General features: G+C 39.0%; 1 protein-coding gene across 2 annotated transcripts; it reads right to left on the bottom strand.

Annotated features, from left to right (window-relative positions):
• Positions 1–1129: 1129 nt before the first annotated feature.
• LOC145483439 (putative N-acetylated-alpha-linked acidic dipeptidase) lies at positions 1130–23511 on the bottom strand. Of its 2 annotated transcripts, none has more exons than XM_081461947.1 (17): positions 16660–17517; positions 15404–15686; positions 14504–14626; positions 13305–13491; positions 12835–12925; positions 12655–12741; positions 12170–12255; positions 11762–11881; positions 11485–11567; positions 10308–10371; positions 9685–9752; positions 9153–9244; positions 5240–5330; positions 4463–4718; positions 3621–3702; positions 3448–3540; positions 1130–2906 (listed from the first exon to the last, which is right to left on the bottom strand). In XM_081461947.1, the coding sequence occupies exons 1-17, from the start codon at positions 17127–17129 to the stop codon at positions 2720–2722; spliced, it is 2463 nt and encodes an 820-aa protein (XP_081318073.1). In that variant the 5' UTR covers positions 17130–17517; the 3' UTR covers positions 1130–2719. The 2 variants fall into 2 exon arrangements, with proteins under 2 accessions (XP_081318073.1, XP_081318074.1); XM_081461948.1 differs by lacking the exon at positions 16660–17517 and adding an exon at positions 22910–23511 and having other exon boundaries at positions 1136–2906.
• Positions 23512–23794: the final 283 nt, after the last annotated feature.

The following is a 23794-nucleotide window of genomic DNA, read 5'->3' as shown; positions in this document are numbered from 1 at the left end:
CGGACAGTAAATAAAGGAAATTACTGTTTCGTGACTTCACAACGAAAATTTTCTCGGCACTAAATTTTGCTATCTTTAATAATTGATAATTTAGTCGACATCTGTCGTCTCTCTTTCTTGCGTCACTAAACTTACGGAACTGAAAATTCCTCATAACAGAGCAAAAGCATTATTTTTAGAATGCATTTCTTTAATTTAAATTTTAAAAAAATACAAGTTTGGTTCCAGATTCCTTAAACATGATACGCTAAATGAAGAATAGAACATGTATACCGGGTTTGGATCATTAGCATTCAGTGCATACTTTTTTTTTTACATTTGACTGATATCAAAGAAAGGCAGCTTTAGTAGAAGGGTCTGAAACTTCATGAGTTAAAGGGAAAAGTACAATGTTGTTGTGAATCTATTATTTCTCTAGTCACCAATGTTATATCGTCTTAGAGCCTTTAATATTTGTTTACTCTATTTTAGAACAAGGTCTCCGCGGTTTAGAGTACTTAATGTGCAAATAGAAACAAGTCCTTTATTTCAAGTGAACGATTTTTCGTAGTATTCCGCCTAAATGGGTTTAAAATTAAATATGATACATCATATCATATAAAAGATGATTTTCAGTCCGTACTGCACACTCTCTAAAGTTTCTATATTTACGTTTTTGTTTTGAATCAGGTAAGACAGCACAAAGTGTAAAATTTCGCACACAACTTACATGGAGTACATTCAAAGTTTCATGTTGGCCGCCATTATGAATATAAAGCTTTCTGCTTCGTTCTTTCTGCTTCGTTCTTTCTGATGTCACTCGCCGAAACAACTTCGTAGCTGAAAAAAAATCAAAGAAACTGTTGGAAAATAATTCAAAATGCCTCAAAGAAAGGGTAAGCGGTTCGTAGTATTCGCATTCCATCACGTGAGACTCATAAACATTGGGGTGCTGGTACTGCGCAGTACGGACTTGAAATCATCTTCAAACTTATGGCATATTAATCGCCTTAACAGACTCTTTTTCACCACTTACGCCAACTAGTGTTGCATAAAGTTTGACCCATTTTTGTCAATACCTGGCTTAAATCATTTATTTTAAATAATTTGTATTTATTATAGCTCAAAAAAGCGAGTAACCTTTAGTTCGGTCAGCATTTTTGTTTTCTTCAGGCATTATTTGACGAAGAGATACCCTATATCGCTACAAGAAAGTATAATCCACAGCATTCACGTTTTGAGGAGGGCTCGTTAAATGTGATAAGGTTAGCGAGTCATTGCCTGGCAAACGAGAGCCGGTTAGCAAAAGAAAATGAGTTATCGTCCCTATAGCATTATGTGATAACCACGATATAATAACCAAACCTGAGAGGCCGTGAAAATTATTCAATTGACTGTAAGGGAGGGTTCCACAAGTGTTTTTTCTTTCCAAGGGGTCCAGAAAATAAAATCCCCCCACTCCCTGAATTAATATTCAATGGTGCTGATGTACAAGGTACAAATTGTCCGCCCCTTGCATGATTTGGCATTTCATATTATAGATTGTCTGTTAATAGCCCATAGTTCTCTGTCAGTGAGTGTAAATGGCATTTGACAACAACCCTTTTCACGGTTAGTTTTTCTCATTTGCATAATTCAACGTGGATGCCAGGCAATTTCGGGCTCAAAAACAACAAAATTGTCACAAATTGTCTTGCATAGATGCTAGCTTATACTGTGATGCCAATGAGAAACGTCAAACGTGAACAGGGATATTACTTTAACACTAGAATCGGGTTCACTACCATCTTAACACAGCCTACACGAACTTTGGCTCATTAACTCTTGTCGAATCGAAGCTCTGCACTCAACACCTTTTCTGAGTATTAGCCAAGACGAGGCTATCAGATGGGCTACTTCGGTACAGAGCGTTTTCACCTGACATCACGGCAGCCATGTTCGTGTTCCAAAACAATGAAACGGCGGCCATGTTAAGTTGGTGTACCAAACCAATCCTGTGGGAGTTGAACTCTCTTCTTATGTAAACTTTTTCCTTTGTTTCAATACATTTGCATGCGTGCTGGCCACATGACTGAAAACGCTCTATAATAGACAACCACTAGGCTGCAGTTTTTAAGATGTGACTTGTGAGTCCATTAAGTGAGTCAAAAGGTGTCAAAGGTAATGCATCTTTATTTTTGAGATGACTTGGTTTGACAGAAGGAAGAATACGTTACTTAGTTTTGCTTTTAACCTTTTATATTTTATCTAACTAAAAAGATATATCGTGGAAAATGTGCTCAATCTATGCTAGTCTAAATAGCTTAGGTAGGAAAACAAAAATATTAAATTGAGGGCATCTTAGTTCCCTTTGGTATTGTATGGCACGAAATAAGTAAAGTTTTAAGCACAACTTTTAACAAAACTTTCCAAGGTCTTATTGATGAAAAAACAACTTTCTCACTAGCAATTACGCTAGTTAAGTGTGTTAAAGTTAAGTCATTTTAGTACGGAATACGAGAAAGCTTCGCTATAGCTAATCATCAATTTAAAAAACTTTCTAATGAAACAAAAGTTTATAGAAAGACCAATGTTGAATGAAATTGGTTTTCTGAGAAAAAGAAATTGTAAAAATTCTACAACAGTCTTTTACATGTAATCCAACATACTTGTCTTCTAAACAATAAACATTATATTCTAAATGTACTAATGGCTCCTGAAAATACCGAATCTAATTCAGCCAGTGAGCTTCTTGTATCAGTCACAGAGATTCAAAGAGCATAACATTAGTAGCAGACTGGATATAAAACGTTGCAACGGACAACTCCTTCTTGACCAGTTCCCAGTCTTCCTCTTTTAGGTATTGCACAGAGTACAGAGCATCAACCAGTCCTGGAAAACTACTCCCGGCGTACGCGTTGTGGGCACTGGGAGCAAAAAGTACGTGACTGAAAAAAACAACAACATTAGCCTGTCTCAGAAATAGCATATAGGGTTAGCTGCAAAGAATCTATTTGGAAGTGCTGGAGTCTCAATGGTTAATTGACTTTTCGGCGATTTCGAACGCTTTTGCAGATGTCAGATCAGAGCAATCAGTAAAAAAAAGAACGCTTCGACTGCGAGCTGACAGTTAGCATTGTGACTAATTCACAGCTATCACTTACATCTTACCCAGACCTTTGGTGTAGCCCTAGTAAACTAATTAAGACATTATAAAGAAAGGCACATTTGCTGGATCTTGTTGGCATGAAATAACCAACTTGCAACTGATAAAACGGGCTGACTCGATGTTCCATTACTTCACAAATTTAGGACAATAAATAATGTGACGTATCTTGTTTTGATGGAATGAAAGCAAAGTGCAACGTTGTTTTGGTCACGCGATGAACTGAAAGATTCCTTTGAAATGAGATGTTACAAAAATGCTCGCCGACATAAACAGAAGATCTAGCAAAAGGTGAAAGTGATACTTAAACTTCCATCACTCACCGCATGTAAGGCCTTCCCGGCAGTCCTTGGGGGTTGATGAAAGCTCTTTCTATCTGCATTAGACGATCATTGGCTATTCGCAGGGCTAGAGGACTGGAGAAAAGACTTTAATTAGTTTAATTTAAACAAATCACAAAAAATGTTTTCAGTTTCATAAATATTCTTTTACTTACTCATTTTGATCCACAGAATTCAACCAGCCATTGAATGTGGAGGCAGCGTTGCTAAAGTTTTTCACGGCGGACATGAAGTGATCTGTTGGTACAGGTAAGAGTAAAATCAGTTGTCATTAATTTAATCATATTTGTGCTTTACCAGAATGTTTGAAACTCTTTTCTTTTCTTCCTCAAGAGCCAGAGCCTCTTTGCTTTTTGCGCCAGCCGGTGCTATGGGGATGACAGACCGGCTCAAGAGTCTGAGCAAATATAGATTGAATCGGAACAGCGATGGCTGAGATAAGGGCAGCGGTAGATGTATTAGAGGTGGAAGGAAAGGTAATTTAAGAATGGTAATAAAAATCACTGAGAGCCAAATTAAATGCAGGGAAATCTTGCAGCCACTGCTGTAATAGTCCTTATACAATTTGCAGCCTCTCCGAAATTTCCATTGCACTGCTTATCTTGCTAGCAATCTTCTACCCAGATTTTCTCACTCTTCAAGACAAAGCTGAATTTGGTAAAGTTTATTTTGCTCGCTAACCTAATTAATGATTTCCCAAAAATTTCTCAACATCATCGCACACTGTCGTTTTGTAACAAATTCTCAAAGCTGTGTTGCGCAACAGTGGCTGAAAATACTCAATAAATTATCCATTTTTTGTTCAACATTTCAAATGTTGTTATAAGTTGTGAAATGCGCCAAATATCTGGTGAAAATTTATTAGTCGATGAAACATTGAGAAGTCGCCGCTCACAGATAGATGTTTGATAGGAACATAGATATGTTATGGTGTGATATATGGACAAGAAATTCTCACTGAACTAAACGAAACGATACTAAAGAACCAACGACCTACCGAGAGTAATATTCTGCTGCGTCAGTATGTTCTCGTATTTATTGTTGATGTCCTTGGCATAATAAATCAACCTGTCAGCATACTTTGTGCAGTTGAAGGGAATCAATGGCTGATCAGCCAGAGTCAGACTGATCTGAAGCCATAGCTGAGCCACTGCGCGATGATACTCAAAATCGCGATCAACAAACGTCTTCATCCAGTGAAATGTGTCGTGCACGCTGTGGTAGACTGGGTAGTTGGAGACGCTCCACTTTTTCTGCACACGGGAAGGAATATTAGATTTCATATGAGCATGTTAGGTTTAGTCTCGAGCGTGGGACAGGAAACATATGAATCCCCAATGAGATTAAGCCCCATGACTTCCCAAACCAAACATCATGCGGGCGCTATATCCACTGACTCAATATGAACAAGGAATTTGCTAGCAATGTAGGTTCGTAATGAAGAATCAGTCAACCTCGGAAAACACCAAGAGATACTTTTAAGGCAGTTTTGGATGTTTGACTCAAGTTTTGCGCTTGTTTAAGGTAACCTTCTTATATTAGAAATAAATATTTACAATCTTTTTTTAAATTCGGGGCCAATTTTTTTAGAAGGGGGCCCAACATTTCCAGTAAGGGAATTTTCGTCCTTTATAACCATGTGGAGGGGATTCTGCACGTGTCGAAATTCACCAATATTAATATTCCGTTCCTGGACTCGGATTTCCACGCAGAATCGAAAAGGTGTTCTACTATAGGAGAACTGCACGGTTCAAATTTGGAGGAATAGCCTAACCTTGTTATAAGTATACTCGAAGTAGACTGAAGGTATTCCCAGCCTGAAGTAGACAGTGGTGTGGTCACTTCCGGATCCTACTTTGGTCACACTGTTGGTAAACAAAAACGAAATAGTTACTACAAAGCTCCGAAATGAGACATCCTACTGAAGATGTCTTCAGTATACTGTAGGTGGTTTTAATGCGACTCGCTTGAACAGAAGCCAACCTCTAACACGTTGTTGTAGCTCGATGATAAAAACTGACTATCTGTTAACAACAGCTTCATAGATCGCAGCAGCCTTAGTCCATAAGCTGAGAGCCGAAAAATTGGGTTTGTAGCTCTCTTGAGGGGAACAGCCTAAAAATGTCTCATCTTAATCTTTGACTATCAAGCATCATAAAAATGTATGATAGCAAGGATAGAACAGTAGCTTTCACGTTGTAAATCGAATTTTAAATTTTGCCCCACATACCTTTCTTTTGCCGCCATCTTGGATTTCTGGGGAAGGCTCCAAAGTAGTTTGTATTCCTCTAATATGAACGAATCGTGTTTCAAATGCAAATTTTAAACGTACCGGAACTACAAACATGATGTCCATTTGTTCCCGTGCTTGAATCATAAGGGACGTCACAACGCCTGATTATTGGTCACAATATGATCATTTCGCACTTATAATCATTGCAAAAGCATTGTAAGGTACGGGTCTCAAAATTACTTCATGAAAAGAGGGCAAGCTAAGTAGATAAAATATTTGTATAAATTGCAAGTTTGGTGAAGCAGAGCCCTCAAATTCATCTGCCTGTTTCCTACATCCAGCCCCAGTTCCCAAACATGCGGTCTCACAAACGAAAGTGTTTCCTCTGCACTATGATTGATCGATGGTGCATGAATGCATTGTATGTGGTTGTTAGGGTCCTAGGTTAGCCCAGGAAGCTTCTTCACGAGTATTTGGCTACTACTTCATCAGAGACCTACATCCATAAGGAGTTGGCTCCAGTAGCATCAAAGGAGACATCAAAGCTGTAGGAAAGCTGGTGGATCAGCTCAAGGATGTTATCGCCTAGCCATGGAAACAAGATGCAGAATTTACGAGCTTGTCCACGCCGGTGTATCAAAGCGACAACAGAAGTGATGACTTATTGCTGGCCAAGCGAGCAACTTGAGGTAAAGAAGGCAGTGAATGACTCCGTAACGACCGTTGCTCGACTAATCCCACTTCAGATTACTTAGAACCAGTGAAGAAAGCCAAGCTTAAGTCTGTTAAGGATCTGTAGCTGTGCGTAAGGTTCGCAACTAGGATGTAGTACTTCCTCCTCCTATGGATCGTGATGTATTTGCTCTGATGGCACTTGTCGGACAGTTTCGTCCACTTCCTTGGTCTCTTGCCGATCCTTGTGGACTCCCTTGGAAAACAGCTGCGCAAAGCCACACTCTCCCAACAGCTAGAGTGACGCATTACAGTCACCGAGAAATACCCAGATCGTAGAGAACGCAACCAGTATTTTTAGTATACCTGGAATGGTGGTCTTGCAGAAGTTGAGTATCCTGGCCCTCTGGAGGTATGTCTCATGTGGTCGCTAAGAGAGCGTTTGGGTTGGAAATGCGCACCGACAACAGGCACTTGGACGTAGTGTTCGACATGTATCGCGAGGTATCGATCAAGAATGTCGAAAGATTTTAAAGAGTGTCTACCCCTGACGGTGAACAGTACAAGAAGATACTTCCTGCCAATACTGTGTTAGACTACGAGTAGTCTTCTTTCACTTAGTCCGTGGTGCGTGACGCAAGAGAAAACCGGAGAAAAAAATGGCCGCGCGAACTCCTGGGGACGCCCCCAGAATTTCACGCGGTCAATTTTTCCTCGCGGTTTATTTACGGTCTGCGGTCTCGCTCAACGGACTAAGTGTAGTCTAATACTGCGAACTCAGGGAACAAGCTTCTCAGTGTCACCGCAAACAAGCCTGACAGTTCCAATTCCCCTGTGTCACAGTGGAAGAAAGAAGCATTCTGAGGCAGACTCAATGACCGGATCATGTACGTGACAACCGAAGATCAGTGCTAGAGACTAAGACGCAGCCACATGCGAACCAGTTCCTGACATAGGGTGTAATCATGAAGAGGCTGATATGAGTATGGTTCTCCATGGTACTTTGGAGGCAGGTGCGTCATCCACTCTGACACTGATATCTTTGTCCTCCTGCTTGCTCATAGCCAAAACCTTGGAATGTGCTACATGAAGAATGGAAGAGGTGAAAAGACCAGAATGATAAAATTTCTTTAGTTATTAAGAGCTGCATTGACAAGCACTACTTCATGAAAGTCCTAATTGGCGTACACAAGATCACAGGTTGTGACACTCCCTGATAAGCAGTTCAGCTTCTAATTCTCCAGTACAGTGAAAGGTGCGTCTGAACTATGGCGAGGATTGGGAAGGAGTGAACAGTATCCGAAGAGATACTGGAGGAAGCACTCATGTGACAGCTGTACCAGAAGGAGTGCCAGAGTATGGATGCGCTGCGTTATGACGTCCACTGCGCCAGAGGCGGTAAAGTCTAGCCAGAGGCTTTTCGGCTATGAAAGTCATCTCTATGACGTTGCGTTACAAGATCAAATTATCAAGAAGCAATCTGTAGAGGAGCCGACACCACAGAGAAGACAGTTGAAATATGACGCTAGTAGCAGAGTATTTTTGACAATTTTTGAGGTGTTGGGAAAGGTGCTCAAACAGAGTCTTGAGTGTCTTATAGAACTTCTCGATCGGAACTAAAACTGAGCAGAAATAGAAAATAAAATCGTAGAAATATCCGCTAAAACAAACAGGTATCCAAACATCGTCACGGTCATGATTTACCGTGTTTAGGCTTGATTAATTGTTTATGAGTTTGAGAAGTTTTAGATCCAAATACAAGTGACGGTAGTGACAAAGGGCGTTATACGATCGGGACGTTACGTTTCTATACTCAAACGAGCTCTGCACTGAAGTGTGAACCTAGTTACATGTATATACGTTGAGTTATCGTATATTGGTTCATAGCGTAGTGTGCTTAATTAATTTAGCGTAGAAAAAGGTGTTTTTCTAGTATTGTGATGTGGAGCACCTTATTATTTTAGATAGTTGATATTGAGGTTGAATACACAAACTGGAAAACAAAATGGCGGCCATTTTGACGTAATATATGACGTCATCATGGCTTGAACAACCACAGACAATACTGAAATAATATCTAAGATACCATTTATTCCAAATATACGTCCGAAAATATTTAAAATTTCAAGATGGCGACCAAAAAGAGGGTATTGGGGGTATTTAAAATTCGATTTACAAAGTGAAAGCTACCGTTCTATCCTCGCTATCATGCATTTTTATGACGCTTAATAGTCAAAGATTAAGAATAAAAAAGTTCCGTATGTTCCCCTTTAGTGAGCCATACAACCACCTCGGCTGATAGACTACTTGTATTATTAACGAAGGGCATGGTTAGCTGCTTCACTATATCTGCGAAAGTGACGAGCTGAATTTGCTAAAGTTTACAGATTTGCTTACACTTTCGCCTACTGGGCCTGTTTGGTCCTCTAAGAGTCTAGAGAATAATCTTTGAATATTGCTATTCCATAGCTGAGTGGTATCTAAAGAAATTTGACGTCTCAACAGCCCACAGTCTTGAATCCGCCATCTGGAATTTCCAGGCTTCTTTTATGACACCACATTTGTGAAAAATTGATAAAGGTTAGTGGAAGGTTACTAAAATTGTTTCGAACTCTATTCCGTGAGACAGTCAAAACCCAATGACATTGTCTAATATGCATAACAAAAAAAGTTCGAACAAAAACAATGGTGTACTTTCGCAGAATTTTATATGGTGCAACGGTGTTTCTCCTTGGTGTAGAAGTATTCCCTACAAATTGTACCAAACAATTTTACGACTCACGTGGGCAAGTTAGGATCTTTTTTATCGGGGAGCTTGTTCTTCCAGTCCTCATAAAGCGTCTCTTCAGAGTCTTTTGACCCTGGAGCTTGAATCTGTGGAAAGTAAATGCTATCAACTAACTGTTGCGACTGGACAAATTACCATCCTGAAAACTGCCTACTTATACTTTCATTCCAGCTATTGAGTTAAAGAACTAGAAAACATGTACCTTGTTTCTATCGAGTTATAAAAGCACGAGTGGAAGTTTGGGAGAACGAGAATGCTGTGGGAACACGAGCCGCAGGCGAGTGTTCCTCAGCTTTTTCGAGTTCTCCCAAACTTTCACGAGTGTTTTTATAACTCGATAGGAATAAGGAGAACATGTTTTCTATTTCTTTTAGAAACTTTCCGCGTATTTTCTTTGGGCTATTTTCTAAAATACACTGGTGCATAGCTCTAAAAGGAAGTTGAATCAGCTATCTTTGAGAGTTTTCTTTTTTCTTTTTTTTCTTTTTGCCGGAAACAAGAATATTGTGTTAAACAGCCATCTCACCTTTTTAGTTGCCTCCATAAAAGCAAATTCCAACAGAGGACTTGATTGGACCCTCAAAGTATAATTTCCTACAATGAGCAGATCATAAGAAATTCCCCTTACAGTTTCGATGCATTGATAATAATGCTAGTAAACAGAATAAAGACATTAACAGGTCTGGGTTGTTGACTTCCAAATGGTCAAAGTGTATGAAGTGTATTGTAGTAGCGAAAGAAAATTCACAGGTATATTCTCTACCATACAAAGCAACTTATCTGCAAAAGTACCTGCCTCATTAGTGTTCTCATACAATAAAAAATGTGTGCATAAATAAGGGACTCACCTACTTGAGGAGAGAAATTTCTTTGCTAAGGGAAAACCTGGCAATAGCAATGGCGTCACGCTAAAACTCTATGTTACCCATCGCCGGCTTACTGTTTCATTATATCTCTTTCCTCGAATCGTTTGTGCGTAAATTAAAGTTACCTTAATCTAGGCATAATGAACTAGCTAAGCAGCGAACTAGAAAGCAAGTGGACGAAGGGAACTAACTGACCAACAAGCCAGTATTTGAGATAAATGAGAGTTCCCTACAAGTACTACAGGGACCTAATAAAGTTAATGTTGAAAATTCCCAGTTATACCTTTCACAGCAACGTCTACATTGAGATAGACAACAGCTCGGTTAGAGAGGAGATTGGCAAAGTCCTGGAAAATTAAATATGAAGAGATTGAACCATGGCTTATACTATCTATACAGGGGTTTGCTTTTTTTCTGTTTCTTTTGTTGTTGTTGTTTTTTGTTTTCGTTTTTGTTTTTGTTTTTGTTTTGTTTAACTTAACGACAACACAGTTAGCCTGGCTTTGAATGGAGAAGAATAGAGATTCTCGTTAAACTAGTCAAATTTTGTGTCCGGCGTTTGATGTTTTTATCTATGTCCTCGCAAATTGCTGCATGGTTGTGTTCAATACGATAGAAGCCACCATGGTTGCTAGTCTTTCTATTATTATGTAAAATAGCCATGCTCTCTGCCAGGTGGAAGGGAGGGGGCAAACACTGGAAAGGCGACAGCTCTCGGAGACTCAACTCGTCCAAGCAGTTACGCATTTGAGCTGAAATCATTTTGCATTTCATCATCATGGCAGTTTGGAATATTCATAACCAATATCTCGACTTGCAAACAATGCAAGTCGCTTAGGCTTTAGAAATGTTCCAAAATTGCGTAAAATTCAAAATATTTTACCGAGCTTAAGTAATAGCATAGTTGAGTGCGATGAGTGCGATTTTTCAAAAGTAATAAGAAAGACGTTGATGAAATTTTCCGATTTTCATTTATTTGACCAATTAGAAATCCCGTGCCCAATTTGCATTATAATGCCAAAACAAGCACGGTATCTATCGTTAATAAGCTTAGGTCTCTTGAGACAAATTAAGGTTTTATACTTTGAGACTTTGCTCATTTACGTAGCATTTAAATGCCTGCAGTACTCACGAGCACGTGGCTGTAAAGCTTACTTTCTCAATCTCCTTTCCGAATCGGATTGAATACTAGAACCATAATCATACTAAACCCCAACCTTTTTTTTTTTTCTGTCCCTATAAATTTGCATGGCTACTGGCTACGTGAATGAAAACGCTCTATAGGCAACATACGCAGCTAGACGCGATTTTCCCAACAAAGGGCGCTAATTATCAACATGTTACTGCGTCTGCGCATGTCGGCTTATGCTTATGCTTAATATGCGCTAGTGAAAACCAACCTGTACAGTCACCGAGTAAGACGGTGGACACGATGTTCACATTACATGGTGTTTACTAACCTCAGCCCATTCAGTGGAGCCAAGCATACCATATTCCTCTACTCCCCAGCTGCAAAGCACTATGGTCCTGCGAGGCTTCCATCCTAAGAGACAGAAACAAAGTAATGAAATAACAAATCAGAAATCAAACCCAACGTAGGGCTGAAATGACCGCTTTATCAGTTATAATTTTTTTTACTAATTTTCTTCCTTTTCATAAGGTCAATGATAACATACTGGAGAACACACATATGCCATTTTAGTACAATTTATTACAAATTCCCGTGATTAAAGCTACCTTCAGCCTTCATTTCTCCCAATTTCTTGGAAATTTCTATCAGGGCGGCGGTACCGCTGGATGCATCGGCGGCGCCAAAGGTCCAAGCGTCTCTGTGACTTCCCAGCAACACTAGACGATCTGGTTACAAAGGAAAGATGGCAAATAAGGTAAACTGGTGAAGTGCCTTATCATTTTCAAGCTATTAATTGTTTATAGCACACGCTCAGCATGTTCTTTTGGAATCTGATTGGTAAAAACGGTTGTTATCAAATCGCCCTCGTTTTCTACGAGATATAGTCGGCTCGGCTGTTCCTAGTGAACCGACTCGCTCAGAGAAAACTAAGGCTTTAATCAACTGTTACATAATTATTAAGCATTTGTCATGTAAACTACATAGAATGAAGATATGATACTCGAACGTCGTACCAGGTTCCTCTCGGCCAGTAATTGTACCGATAACATTGTATGCAGGTGTTTTTTCCAACTTCATTTTGATGTCGAGGCTGACATTTCTGTAAGAGAGGAAACATATATAACGAACGACACACAGCGTAAGACAACGTTATGTTGGTTATTTTGCTAGACAAGTTTAAAAAACTATTAATAGTACTATTTTTCTCTTTTGAACAAAATTATTATTGAGGATAAAAAAAGTATATGTAATTACTATACATTGAAGTCTCAACCTCTATTTTGTGATCCGCAGATAATTCTGGACAATTTGTTTTCTGTCGCGCTAATAATAAAATAACTGGTTTCGGTTTTGGTGATATTTGGTCTCAGTAAGTGTTATCAGCTGAAGCTGAAGTCTGAGGCTGATATCACTTACCGTGCTCTCAATTATCTTGGATATCACAAAATAATCTTCGATTCAAAAGTTGGTTTCGAGAAGCACTATTGTAAGAAAGTACCTTGTATCATCGGTTGCCATGGTGATGTTATAGTTGATTTTCAGTCCCCCTTGCCAGTCTTTAGGAGCTTCGTTTACTGTTAGTAATCTGTGGATTTGAAGTGAACGTTAATGGTAGGTAATCTTTAGAGCTGTTCGGAAGGGAAGAATAGACATAAGCTTTGATCTTGTTTTTACTTACTTCAAGAAATGAGCGGCGTCCTCATACGACACCGGGTACACTGGAATGCTGGGAAGGTGAAGTTTGTCTTCCGGCATTCTGTAGATGTCATCTGAAAAATAGTTGTTTTATTGATAAAAATAGTTTTCTAGAAGATAACTGTACCTTTCTGTTATTTTTACATATTATAGAGCTTCAAACGGGCCTTAAAACATAGCATTTTAAACTATTTGTGGACAGCTACTCATTGTTTTTGTAGTAGACATCACTGTTATTATTTTCGAACTGTACTTAGTTTTAAACCCTTGTTCTTCTTGTATAAAGATTTTATTACTGATTTTATAGTTTTACATATTTCTCTGTAAAGCGCCATGAACGTTGGAATGGCGCTATATAAATAAAGTTGTTGTCATTGCTATTATTATTTACATTTTATGTTCATGCTGACATTTTGTAATTATTCTGAATTCATAGTGAGGCAAGACTCCTACCTCTAGCGGGATACCCTGGGGTGAGTGGATCTCCTTGCTCGAAATTCAGAAGTGTTCCTCTTTGTACCCCCGAGGGGGGTAGCCACCAGCTCTTCGGGTAGGTAAAGTCGACACCTTCAGGACTGTAATCAACAGGGTCTGTGTACAAGATCAATCCAATGGCACCTTCGTCTGCCGCAATCCTGGCCTGAAAAAGGGATCATTTATATTTGCATTCATTCAAAGTCGCGGAGAGTGGATCCCGTTATTAGCATGCAGCTCATAAGGTTTGAGTCAAGTAAATGTTCGATCAGGACAACAATTTTGTTTCTGACGATTAGTCTTTTGCCCTGGCCAAACGGAGTCGCAAGTAGACCCAAGTTTGGCCAGCGCTTTAGTAAAGTTAATCGATGTTAAACACTCTCTATTGTTATTGTATTTTCTTTTGGCTTTAAACGGACGTAGCTTTCCGTTGAATTCGAAGTTTTTGCGGTTTTAATTTATCAAGTGGCTACTCTGAGAGGATTATTTACCCACCGTGTGTTTCAGTTAGGTGAACGATTCTTCGAATTTGGTGGGTCAGGGATAAATGGGTCAGACACTAAAACGGCCATTAGTGGAACACAAAACACCCCAAAGCGGGCCCTAAACAGCAGAATTGCTCACGGTTTTCGGGTGGTTTCCAACCACCCGAAAACCATGAGCAATGTAATGCGTATCAGATAGAGGATAGAAGAGTGCTCTAACCTCCAACACTGCTCTTTTTTGCTGTTAGCACTTAAACATTTACCTGAGGCTACCGTTTTTGCGACTCATCGCTAATTTACTGCGAGCACTTGATAAACTGTTTAAGATAAAACTGCCAAAGTTTTTTCAATCGAAATTGCTTATTTCTTAAGTCAATTTCGTTGATCGCGAAGTCTTTATGGGAAAGCGCTAAACTCGTGCAATCTCTCTAAAAAAATACACAATTATCTATTAAAAAGGAAGCTATTTACTCCACTGACACAAATTCTAATCAATCTTTTTCCGAGAGGCTATGATCCTTATGCATAGCATCAAGAAATTAAATCGAGACCTCTGGGAGAAATTGATGGTGAGCCCCCATAAGTTATAGCAGCTGCTCTTTCTCTCTTTCTACACATGTTCAGAAACGTTATTGAACTTGACCGAGAACGCGCGGACTCTGGGGACGAGATAGAAGAGGAGAATGCACTTACTTTATCCCCTCTGTAAATCTTTCCATATTTGGCTATGACAATATGACCAGCAACGCTGATGTTCATTTCTTTGAGCTTCATAAAATCCTCCACCATCGCGTAATTAACGTACACCAGGTGGGCCTACAGTAGAAATAATGAATACGTACACACTAATAAGTTGAACAGTTTGTCGTCCTCTGATGCACACATAATGCACACTCTACCGCTTCCACTCTGCAAAGTTGTCGGTTGACTTTCACATTTTTTTTTTCAACTTTGCAACGATACGGCGTGTATTACTGCAAATAAACTAAAATAGACTAAAACTATGATGATCACAATACAATATCTTGATCGTAATTTGCGTGATGCCCCGCCGGGTGTGATTATCAAGTTTTTTCTAAAGTAAGACCCGTTTAATTCGTGATTAAACTAAACACGGTTAGGCACAGCCAGCCCAGACGTACTGTTTGTGGAATTAATTCATAAACAACCGAGCCAAAGTATACCTCTGATAGCGAAAAGCGATAAAATGTAATTTAAACCAGCCAAGATATTCAGGAGACATTCAGCTTAAGGTATACAGGCTATGTTTTACAACTTGGACAGTTGACATAACTCCACACGGCTATGATGACAAGCGAACTAACCGAGTAACGCAGCAAAATAGACCGGGTATTGAACAGGGCAAAGAAACAAACAATGATATCAGTTAAGGCAAAACAATAATTATTTTGAACTATGACAAAAATACTTTGGCTGGTTTGTTTGTCATGATAAGTTAATTCCACAAACAGTGCGTCTGAGTTTCCTGTGGTTTAGGTCTGTCTATGGCTGATCAGTGTGAACGCAGTATATTTACTTTTCCGCTCAGTACCAATGCCGTTTCTCGCTACAACCCGCTACTTCTATACTTACCGTAACATTTCCACTGCTTGAGTAAGCATTAAATGGTGGCAGTACATTTGAATCATTCTCTGATGGTTCTAGAACTTTCTCTTTTCTCTGAGCTGTAAACAAAGTTGATCCATCTCCTGATTTAATGGCTGCTATTCCGGGGTTCTCTGGATACGAAAGAAGCACGTCATATTTCTTCATTTCAACTTTTTCAAGTCCAAATTCTTCCCACTTCTTTTTGATGTGCTCTGCTTGTTCGTTGCTAAATGGCGAGCCACCTGGGTGAGGTGCCTTTGTGAGATATCTGAAAGATAACCAAAACATTATTTAAAGAAGCAATTGAAAATATAAAAATAAAACTGAAAAAAAAACCCCGATCACTTTTATTTTGACTCATACTCCTTCAATTTGTAGATCGTTGACACTATGGGAGATCATTTGAGAGATAAATATACCCTCATACACTGCAATCAAATGCAATATAAAGCAAACCCCATCAACGTTAAGACGAAAACATTTTTTGCTCACATCTTATGGAAGATATTCCGCGCATTTCCAGAGAGACTTTGATTGTTTACCATTTACACGGAGAAAACGGTTCGTTGTGCAAGCAAAAATGCTTGATGGTAAGACCATTTACCAGTAACTCAAAAAACCCCAATTTACCGAAAAAAGACTAGGACGAGTTCGACCTCCAAGATGGCGGTGAAGAATGTGGTTGGACATTTTCGACTACCTTTCAAGACGTTCCGTTTATTCCGAAAAAATTTTTATGTCGGTCGAGCCAAAATCGTCTTAGCAGTTATATTCTGACAGAGCTTTACAGAATTTTGGAGTAAATGCTGAACAAACTTTGTTTTAATATTGCTTAAGCTCTAACCGGAAGCTAGCTTATAGCAATCTAGGCTTCATATCTAGCCGCTGTTCGGGACTTATTAGCAATCCAGTAGACGGAAGCAGCAAGTAAAGTTCTAGCTTCCAAGGACTCTCTCTGAAATTCATTCGACTACGAAAGTTGACCCGGCCGGCATTCTTTTGTTTTTACCCTGATAAGAAATTTAACTGTGGCTAATAGACTGTATAATGTAATAGTCATCGATATCAAGGTACATGTATATTAAAAGCTTTGAGAGGAATCACCTAACTGTAATTATATTAAAGCTATCAGACTTTTAACACCGAGTTATTTGTATGTGTGCACGTAAAGAAGGAGTTATGCCGTGATTTTGAATTCTCTTCCATTTTAATGATACACATCTTTAGACAAACTAACTTACCTTAAAAATCCCTCTATATTTCTACTTGAAATTCGATTAATTATTTGCATGTGGAGACTTTCAAGCACGGATGGCTCGGACATGTTATTTTGTAAACCCCCATGAGATAACAGTGCGACTTTGCAAGCGGGAATGTACTCTCTAGATATAAAGTATCCGCACATGGCTCCAAATCCACATGACAATAGAACAACAAAAATTCTCATTACACAACGTCTGGATCTCCATTTTGTTGGTATTATTGTGTTTGTTTCCGCTTCGTCGCGCTTCAGAAGTGAATATCTATTTCCACCAAAATGTCGAGAAACTTCTTGCCGAGAAAGCTCCATGTCCGCCTGGGAACTAAGGAGCGGTTCCGTGTCATAATCATCGTAAATATACTCGTCTTCTACCGAAAAATCTTCTCTCAGTCCCACATCGCTGAAGTTAAATTCACTTTGTGTACCACGTGGGGAAGCGAATGAAGCCATTGACGCGGCAACAAAGATGCTTCGATAGTTTTGTCGCCCTCAATCTAACGTTGCTCACCAAAAAACAAAACACTCCAGCTCAACTCGAGATTTCTTTTGATTTTGATCTCACTCTTGAACAGTTCCCATGCTATTTAAAATCAAATAGATTTAGGATTCGTCGTCGATGCAAACTTTCGTAGCTTGGACAATAGCCGTGAGCCACCGGTAACTTCGTTCCATGTTTTTGTTGCAGGTATAAATGTCAGTGTTAATTTTTTTTTTAGAAAACGCGTGTTAATACGTTCCAGTCCCTCTCGTTCAGTATTGGATCCAAGAATATACCCTTAGTTGTGAACGACCTGCTTTTCACTAGATCACGCGCGTTTAAAAGACCAAAGTATTCGGGTTAAAGTTGTGTGGATGTTTTCGAAAAAGATATCTAGAAAAACGTGAAAAACGCCCTTAGAATGATACGTAGACCGGGTCTTCACGCGTGGTATTGTAAATGTTTCTGAAAGGATCGTTACTGTAAAATTGCTATAATGTGTCGTGTTGCTCGCGTTTTGAAACGAATAATAAGTAAAACAAAGGCCGACAATCGAAGGGATAATTCAATTAACATTTTACGTTCGGGGCAGAGTTTAGATCAAGGTTATCCACAAAGAACAACATTGAAAATAAATTTCCGTTCAGTTTAGTCTCAGCGCTGCTGTCCATGGAATGTACCCTCGATTAAAAGCGAGCTTAATGAAAATAGAGCTAGACTGCTGGTTAAAGACTCTGCGAGATTTTAAGCGTCGCGTAGGAATTTAAAGGACTGCTGATCAACCATAACTAAATGGTTTTTTGTTTGGTTTGGTTTCTGTTTTTGTTTTTGTTTTTGTGTTTTTGTTTTTGTTTTTTTTCAGTTTTTGTATTACTTAACATAATTTGTATAAACCGAGAGAAGTCTGGTTTGAATTTGTCCAATAAGGAAAAGCCCAGAGTTCTATTTTCTATATCTCGACTCCTTACAATGGCTTAATTAAAGCTCTTGACTGTTTGAAAAGCCTTAATATGAATGTTTGCCGCAAATATGCCAAAGGTCGGAGTATGTTCCGCACTTTGAACATTTCAGAGTTGAAAACAATGCACCCTGGTTTGTCTCAGTACCTTTCTCTCCCTCTCTTCTCCAAAACTACAAACAACTTCTCGATGTTTCTTGCTTCTTGCAGGGGAACAGAGGAGACAAATGAATTCTTCCTGACATCTCCTGACAGACTCAGCCATCAGGCTTTCAACCCTGATACAAAACCTAGTCGTGCTTGTCCAAATCACTTTAATGCTCGCTGATTTAGGTCAATAGATCCTTCCACGCTAATTATTTTTGTTCTTTCTCCTATTTCGTTTCCTTTTTCAACGCCGGTTAGATATTGGCACAATACAGAAACCCTATCGGCAACGCTGGAAAGAGCACCTTAAAATGGACGACCATATCTTGCAACATTGTAATTACTGCGTGGTTCTCAGTGCGAAATCTGCATATTAAACTGGCGTTTGTTTGATGGGGTCACCGTCGTGGCCCCAAAGTATCAGCATCAGCGTCTGTAAAGTTTCCCGAATGTGCAAAGCTATAGCTTTGCAATTTTGCCGCATACGACTCACGAACTTGGCTAACTTACTAATACTAGCTGATACTGAGTTGTTCCCTTCTGCACTAACGACAGATTTTTGTTACATGGTCAAAACATTCTTAAACGCCACTTGCAGTAGCAAATTATAACATCTGTTTAAACATATTTCAAGCTTTCCTCTATCCGTTCTTTGGAGATTCCTTTGACTGCCTCCTTATGCTGTGATTCCGGAACTCCAGTTTCATATTTGTCGCGATGTGCTTCTTGTTCCTTGCAGCCTGGCTTGCCAGCTCGCCTTACAAAGTAACCCACGACGAAAGCAACTATGACCAGCACTATCACAACCACTACAATCGCAGCTAGGATTATCTTGCGTCGGCGTTGAGATTTGTTTTCCTCTTGTAGATTAAGAGTAGCATCTCCGTCTACTTTGATAGACGTGAATTCCACTTTTTCAGACATTTTTGCAGAGAAGCACTAGCTGGGTGTTCGGATGCAATAAAGCGAATAATCGCGGGGGCGATTTAAATAGGTCCGTTGTGCATACCTGTGTGGAATCTGTCTCGTTTCGGATTGGGTACTAACAACTACATACATAGGCTGAGTCGGTCAAATCTCAAGGTGACACACCCACTGTAAAAATATTAAATAAATAATAAATAATGAAACGAATACTGAAATGAATACTGAAATAAATAAATAATGTATAAATAAATAAATAAATAAATAAATAAACATTTTAAGGACGTTCGCGCGAAAATTTTCCAACACTGATTTTTTTTTTTTTTTTTTGAGACTTTTACCACTGTAAGATGATGAGTTAGTTATGTCAGAAATGTAAAAGAAAAAAAAAATGCAGGGTCACCGACTTCGTTTTGGAGAGAACATGGCAGGAAGAACACCCTAAATCTGATAAAATCGGGCTTCGTTAGCGAATAAGGCCACAGTGTCTGTAAGCTCAAAAATATTGCAATTAGATCTTTGAAGTGAAATTTTCTCTGCCAAATATTGTTTAAGTGGACGTCCAAAATTTAGCTTATGCGCATGCACTAAATTAAAATATTTTACATTTTTGTACCTAATCTTAGGGAAATCTATCCGTTCGGGAAAATATAGCTTTTTCAGTAAAACTAAGGCCCATTTAGCGTCATGGCAGCCAAAAAAACTGAATTAAGGGTTAAAAACGGCATTTTTTTGGTGTACCCTTGGTCTTCAAATGGTTAAAGAACAAGTTCGCATTTAGCGACCATAGTTTCACGTGCCATGCAGCCGCAAGATAGCAGGATTCGATATCCCGTGGACAGAAGTCTTGAAATTTTTTTAACTTCCCACATTGATTTTTTGTTCATTTTTGGACAATGTGGAGATAATTGTAAATAAAATCTGTTTCTAGGAAAAAAAGTAGGGGTCACCGAATGTCCAAGATCGTTAAATCCAGGCGAAGCTATAGCAATGGCTATCTGCCCAATCATTGCTCATTTTATTACTTAGCTTGCGTTCTCATGCATGACGTGGCGTGTGAATTTGCGTGCGAAGTAAGGATGCGAAGAAACAATTTGCGCGAACGTCCTTAAAGCACTAAATGAATCGAAAATAATTATTCAAAAGTGCTGACGGACTGGATTTCAAAGAATCTGAGGAACTAGAGGTAACTCTCTCGACGGGAAGGCGTCCCAGTTGATAATAGTTTTTGGAAAATACGAAAAAAAAAAACGTTCTTCTTAGCATATGAGATTTTGAACTTGAATCAGTAGCTAGTTGCTGTGAGGCCATCTCCGTAATGAGCCAAGAGTTCTGAACCGTCCATACTCTCAGATCCACTGCATCACACCCAAGGCTTTATAAAAGCTCAATCGGAGACTGGCGATGGCAAGCACGTAAACCATTACAGATAATTGAAACCAAAGGATCAAAAGTGTGACGACATATTATTCTAACCTGACTTCGAACAATATATGTAATTTTTTTTTTCAAAATGGCCGATTGGTCAGCAAAACCACAACAAATTGGAGCTAACTGATAGCGTGACAAGTAACCGTCGGTTCGCGAAAGCTTTTCCCTATGATTTCAGATGTCATGCAAAACGAGCATACTGTTTTGTATGACTAAATTTATTCGGCTTTTATCAACAGTCATTGGCAATGACTGTTACAGGCTAAGTAGATTTCAAGGTTTAGCATGAAAATGATAAGATTAACCAACCCATACTGAGTCAGGGGAAAATAGGTCCTCGTCGTCACTGCATTTTACTCCTCTGTATAAAAGTCTACGAAAATGTTTGTAAATTGATTCGATGATTTGCATTAGCATCGTAAGTTTCAGAACAGGAGCCTATTTCCATATCTACTCGGAAATGTTTTTCCGTTTTGGTGCGTAAGGTCTAGTTGGTTCTCATCCAGACTTTAAGCTTTAACACACGACACTATCAACACGACGGTCCGTTCTAATTGCTCCGAAATTTATGGGGGTAACCTTTCGATGATTTGTTAAAACAATCTGATTTGAAATTCGACCGAAGCCCACCAGGTATTGCTATGCTGTTTGAAATATCCTTGCTGAATTAACGACAGATGCGATGATACGAATCCTTCCAAAAACTGCAAAAATCAGTTTTGTTTCATACATGTTTTTCAAGGCTGTAGCACATTTACGGGGCTCCTTGTCGGAAAACTCTCAGTTTGCTTGGTCGAGACTTCGTGACCCTTTGAATGGAGCTGATTTAACGTCAGTGTAAATTATTTGGACTTAGTTTATACATTAGTCATGTCGAACCAAAGTGAAACAGCAATCTGAATGTGAGATTAGCCATTTCCGAGGAAATCTTTGAACTTCGGATCAGCTTCGTGGGTTGTCGGAAAATCCTCGGAGATCTTGGGAGGGCTTCAGATATTACCGTAATTCCGTGGAATATCCAAAGATCAGGGTTGACTGTTTGTCGGCGACTAATGCAAGGTTTCGCTTATCTTGGGAAAACAGTTAAACACTTTGCTAATAGCCGAAATGTCTGGTCCAGAGAAACTGGAAATCGTTAATGTTCTTAGCCATAATAAAACGCCAGTTTCACAGGCAGGTGATCATTTACATGCAAAAAGGAAATCGAATACAATAGAGCAGGGAGCTAACCAGGTAAATATTTCAATCAATATTCGTGACCTTTTATTTTATGTTTTGATGTAGATTACCAATAAATTGTAAACCAGTTTCCCCCCCCCAAAAACGACTCGCTTTTGCCGTACCGAATTACTAGCCTCTTTCGTGAAAACTGAATAATAATATTCGACTGAAACTTAATCCCAGATTTCTGAAGCAAACTTTCCTTGTGGTTTTGTACGCATAAATGTATTGGCGATAATCAACTTAAGCTCAGGTCGGACAACTCTTGATAGCTTGAGCTTATCAAGACTTTCTATCTACAAAATAACTTTCAAGGTAGGAAAAATCAATTAAAGACAACCGAAATAACTAAAAAAAGTATTATCTGCCGAGGTGTGCTAAACAACCATTTGCCAGTTCGAGCTGACACTGAGGAAAAACTTTTTTTTTCTTTCCGCCCTGCTAATACAAACAATACGGCTAACTTAAGGCAATAGAAGGCTAGAGGCGTGAATGCTACAATACCTGGTGTGTGCTGTAGCCTTTCAACTGGCCACCCTCAAATGACTAGTTTAGTTATAGACTTGTGTTCGTTGTTTAAGAGTCAAGTTCAATTTTTCCTTCAGATATATACCCTGATAATGTCACGAAAATAATTAACCGTGCAATATATGTATATTTTTTGCGTGATAAACACCTTATATCAGTCGTTTTGAGTTGGATCGATTTAAAAAAAAATGAAAACAAAATTGGACAACGATCGAAAGTTTCTTCACAGTCTGAAGATCGTTGGCTAGGAGTTCTCTCGGCGTTCGAGAATCAAAACAAACGAGAAGCAAGCTCATCTGCATCCGCGATCAGTAAACATTCAGAAAATTTCAGCACAATTGTCAAAATTACATATTCATAAGAGAAAGTTTTTGCCTAATAACTTAGTTTCTATAAATTTGAACTCCCTTAAATCTCTTGAAGTGCAGGAATCAGGCGATCGGGTCAATTTAAAGACTATATAATACTCACGCCTATTTTAAACTCCCTAACTTTAACATAAAGTTAATAAGGCGGTTAACTGTTTAGCATCTGTTTACTTACTTCAAACTTTCCTCAATTCGTTCTTTGGATATTCCTTTTATCGCTTCCTTGTGGTGTTTTTCCGCTTCCTTATCTCCATTTGTATGTTTGTCGCGATCTTTTTCTTCTTCCTCGCAGCCTGGACTGACCGCTCGCCTCACTAAGTAGCCCGCAATAAACGCAACCAAAACCAATACTATAACAACCACTGCAGTCACTGCGATACACCTTCTACGACCGCGGCGAGCATTTTTGTCTTCTTGTGGACTAAGAGCAGCATCTTCATCTCCTTTTACGGCGGTGAATTCTGCTTTTTCTGCCATTTTTTGCAACTATATTATTCAGTTGGGTGTTCTGTGACAGCGCCCGTTTAAAAGGACAGCAATTTCCTGAAGGTGATTCAGAAAATATTTGTCATCTCATGAATATAGTTTTTTAGCCTATCGCCTAGCTGGGTCTGTCTACAGGGGACAATACAAGTAGACTATAGCTTAACAGATGTTTCGCCTTGTTATTACTTTTTTAAAATTGATGGGATACCCAGAAAACACATAATAAAGATTTGGCAGCGTAAAATCTTTGATCATGTAAATACTTTGGGCGGCGTTTAAAAAACTTGTCACAGGGGGCAAAGATAGAACTGATGCTGAACAACACCATAAAGTAGTGGAGGAACTGATATATGAATTTGAATTCGAATTCTAAGAAAAAACATTATCAGGGGAAAAAAAACCGCCCCCACTTCCTTTTCGTAGTTTACGGAACAGAAATGGTGAACCTAATACTTTTCGCCGACTGATGAAAAAATGAAACTGATAACCAAATTAAAGCTCAGTTCAATATTGCGGTCAGAAGCTTCAAGTTATTGCAATTACTTTTTCTTATTTTCTAACCTTGTAAACTACC

This window comes from Orbicella franksi, chromosome 4 (genome assembly GCF_964199315.1).
Source record: "Orbicella franksi chromosome 4, jaOrbFran1.1, whole genome shotgun sequence".
NCBI classification, from domain to species: Eukaryota; Metazoa; Cnidaria; class Anthozoa; order Scleractinia; family Merulinidae; genus Orbicella; species Orbicella franksi.
The sequence above is the reverse complement of the archived record's forward strand: the minus strand, read 5'-3'. Positions and strand labels throughout refer to the sequence as shown.

What these genes read in the sequence shown, in the direction of transcription:
- LOC145483439 (XM_081461947.1), bottom strand. Translation starts at nt 17,129, where the DNA reads ATGGCTTCATTCGCTTCCCCACGTGGTACACAAAGTGAATTTAACTTC. An exon ending in GACGCCGCTCATTTCTTGAA is followed by an intron (nt 12,742 to 12,834) that starts GTAAGTAAAAAC and finishes TCAAATCCACAG; the next exon opens with ATTACTAACAGTAAACGAAG. An exon ending in TACTGGCCGAGAGGAACCTG is followed by an intron (nt 11,882 to 12,169) that starts GTACGACGTTCG and finishes CTTTGTAACCAG; the next exon opens with ATCGTCTAGTGTTGCTGGGA.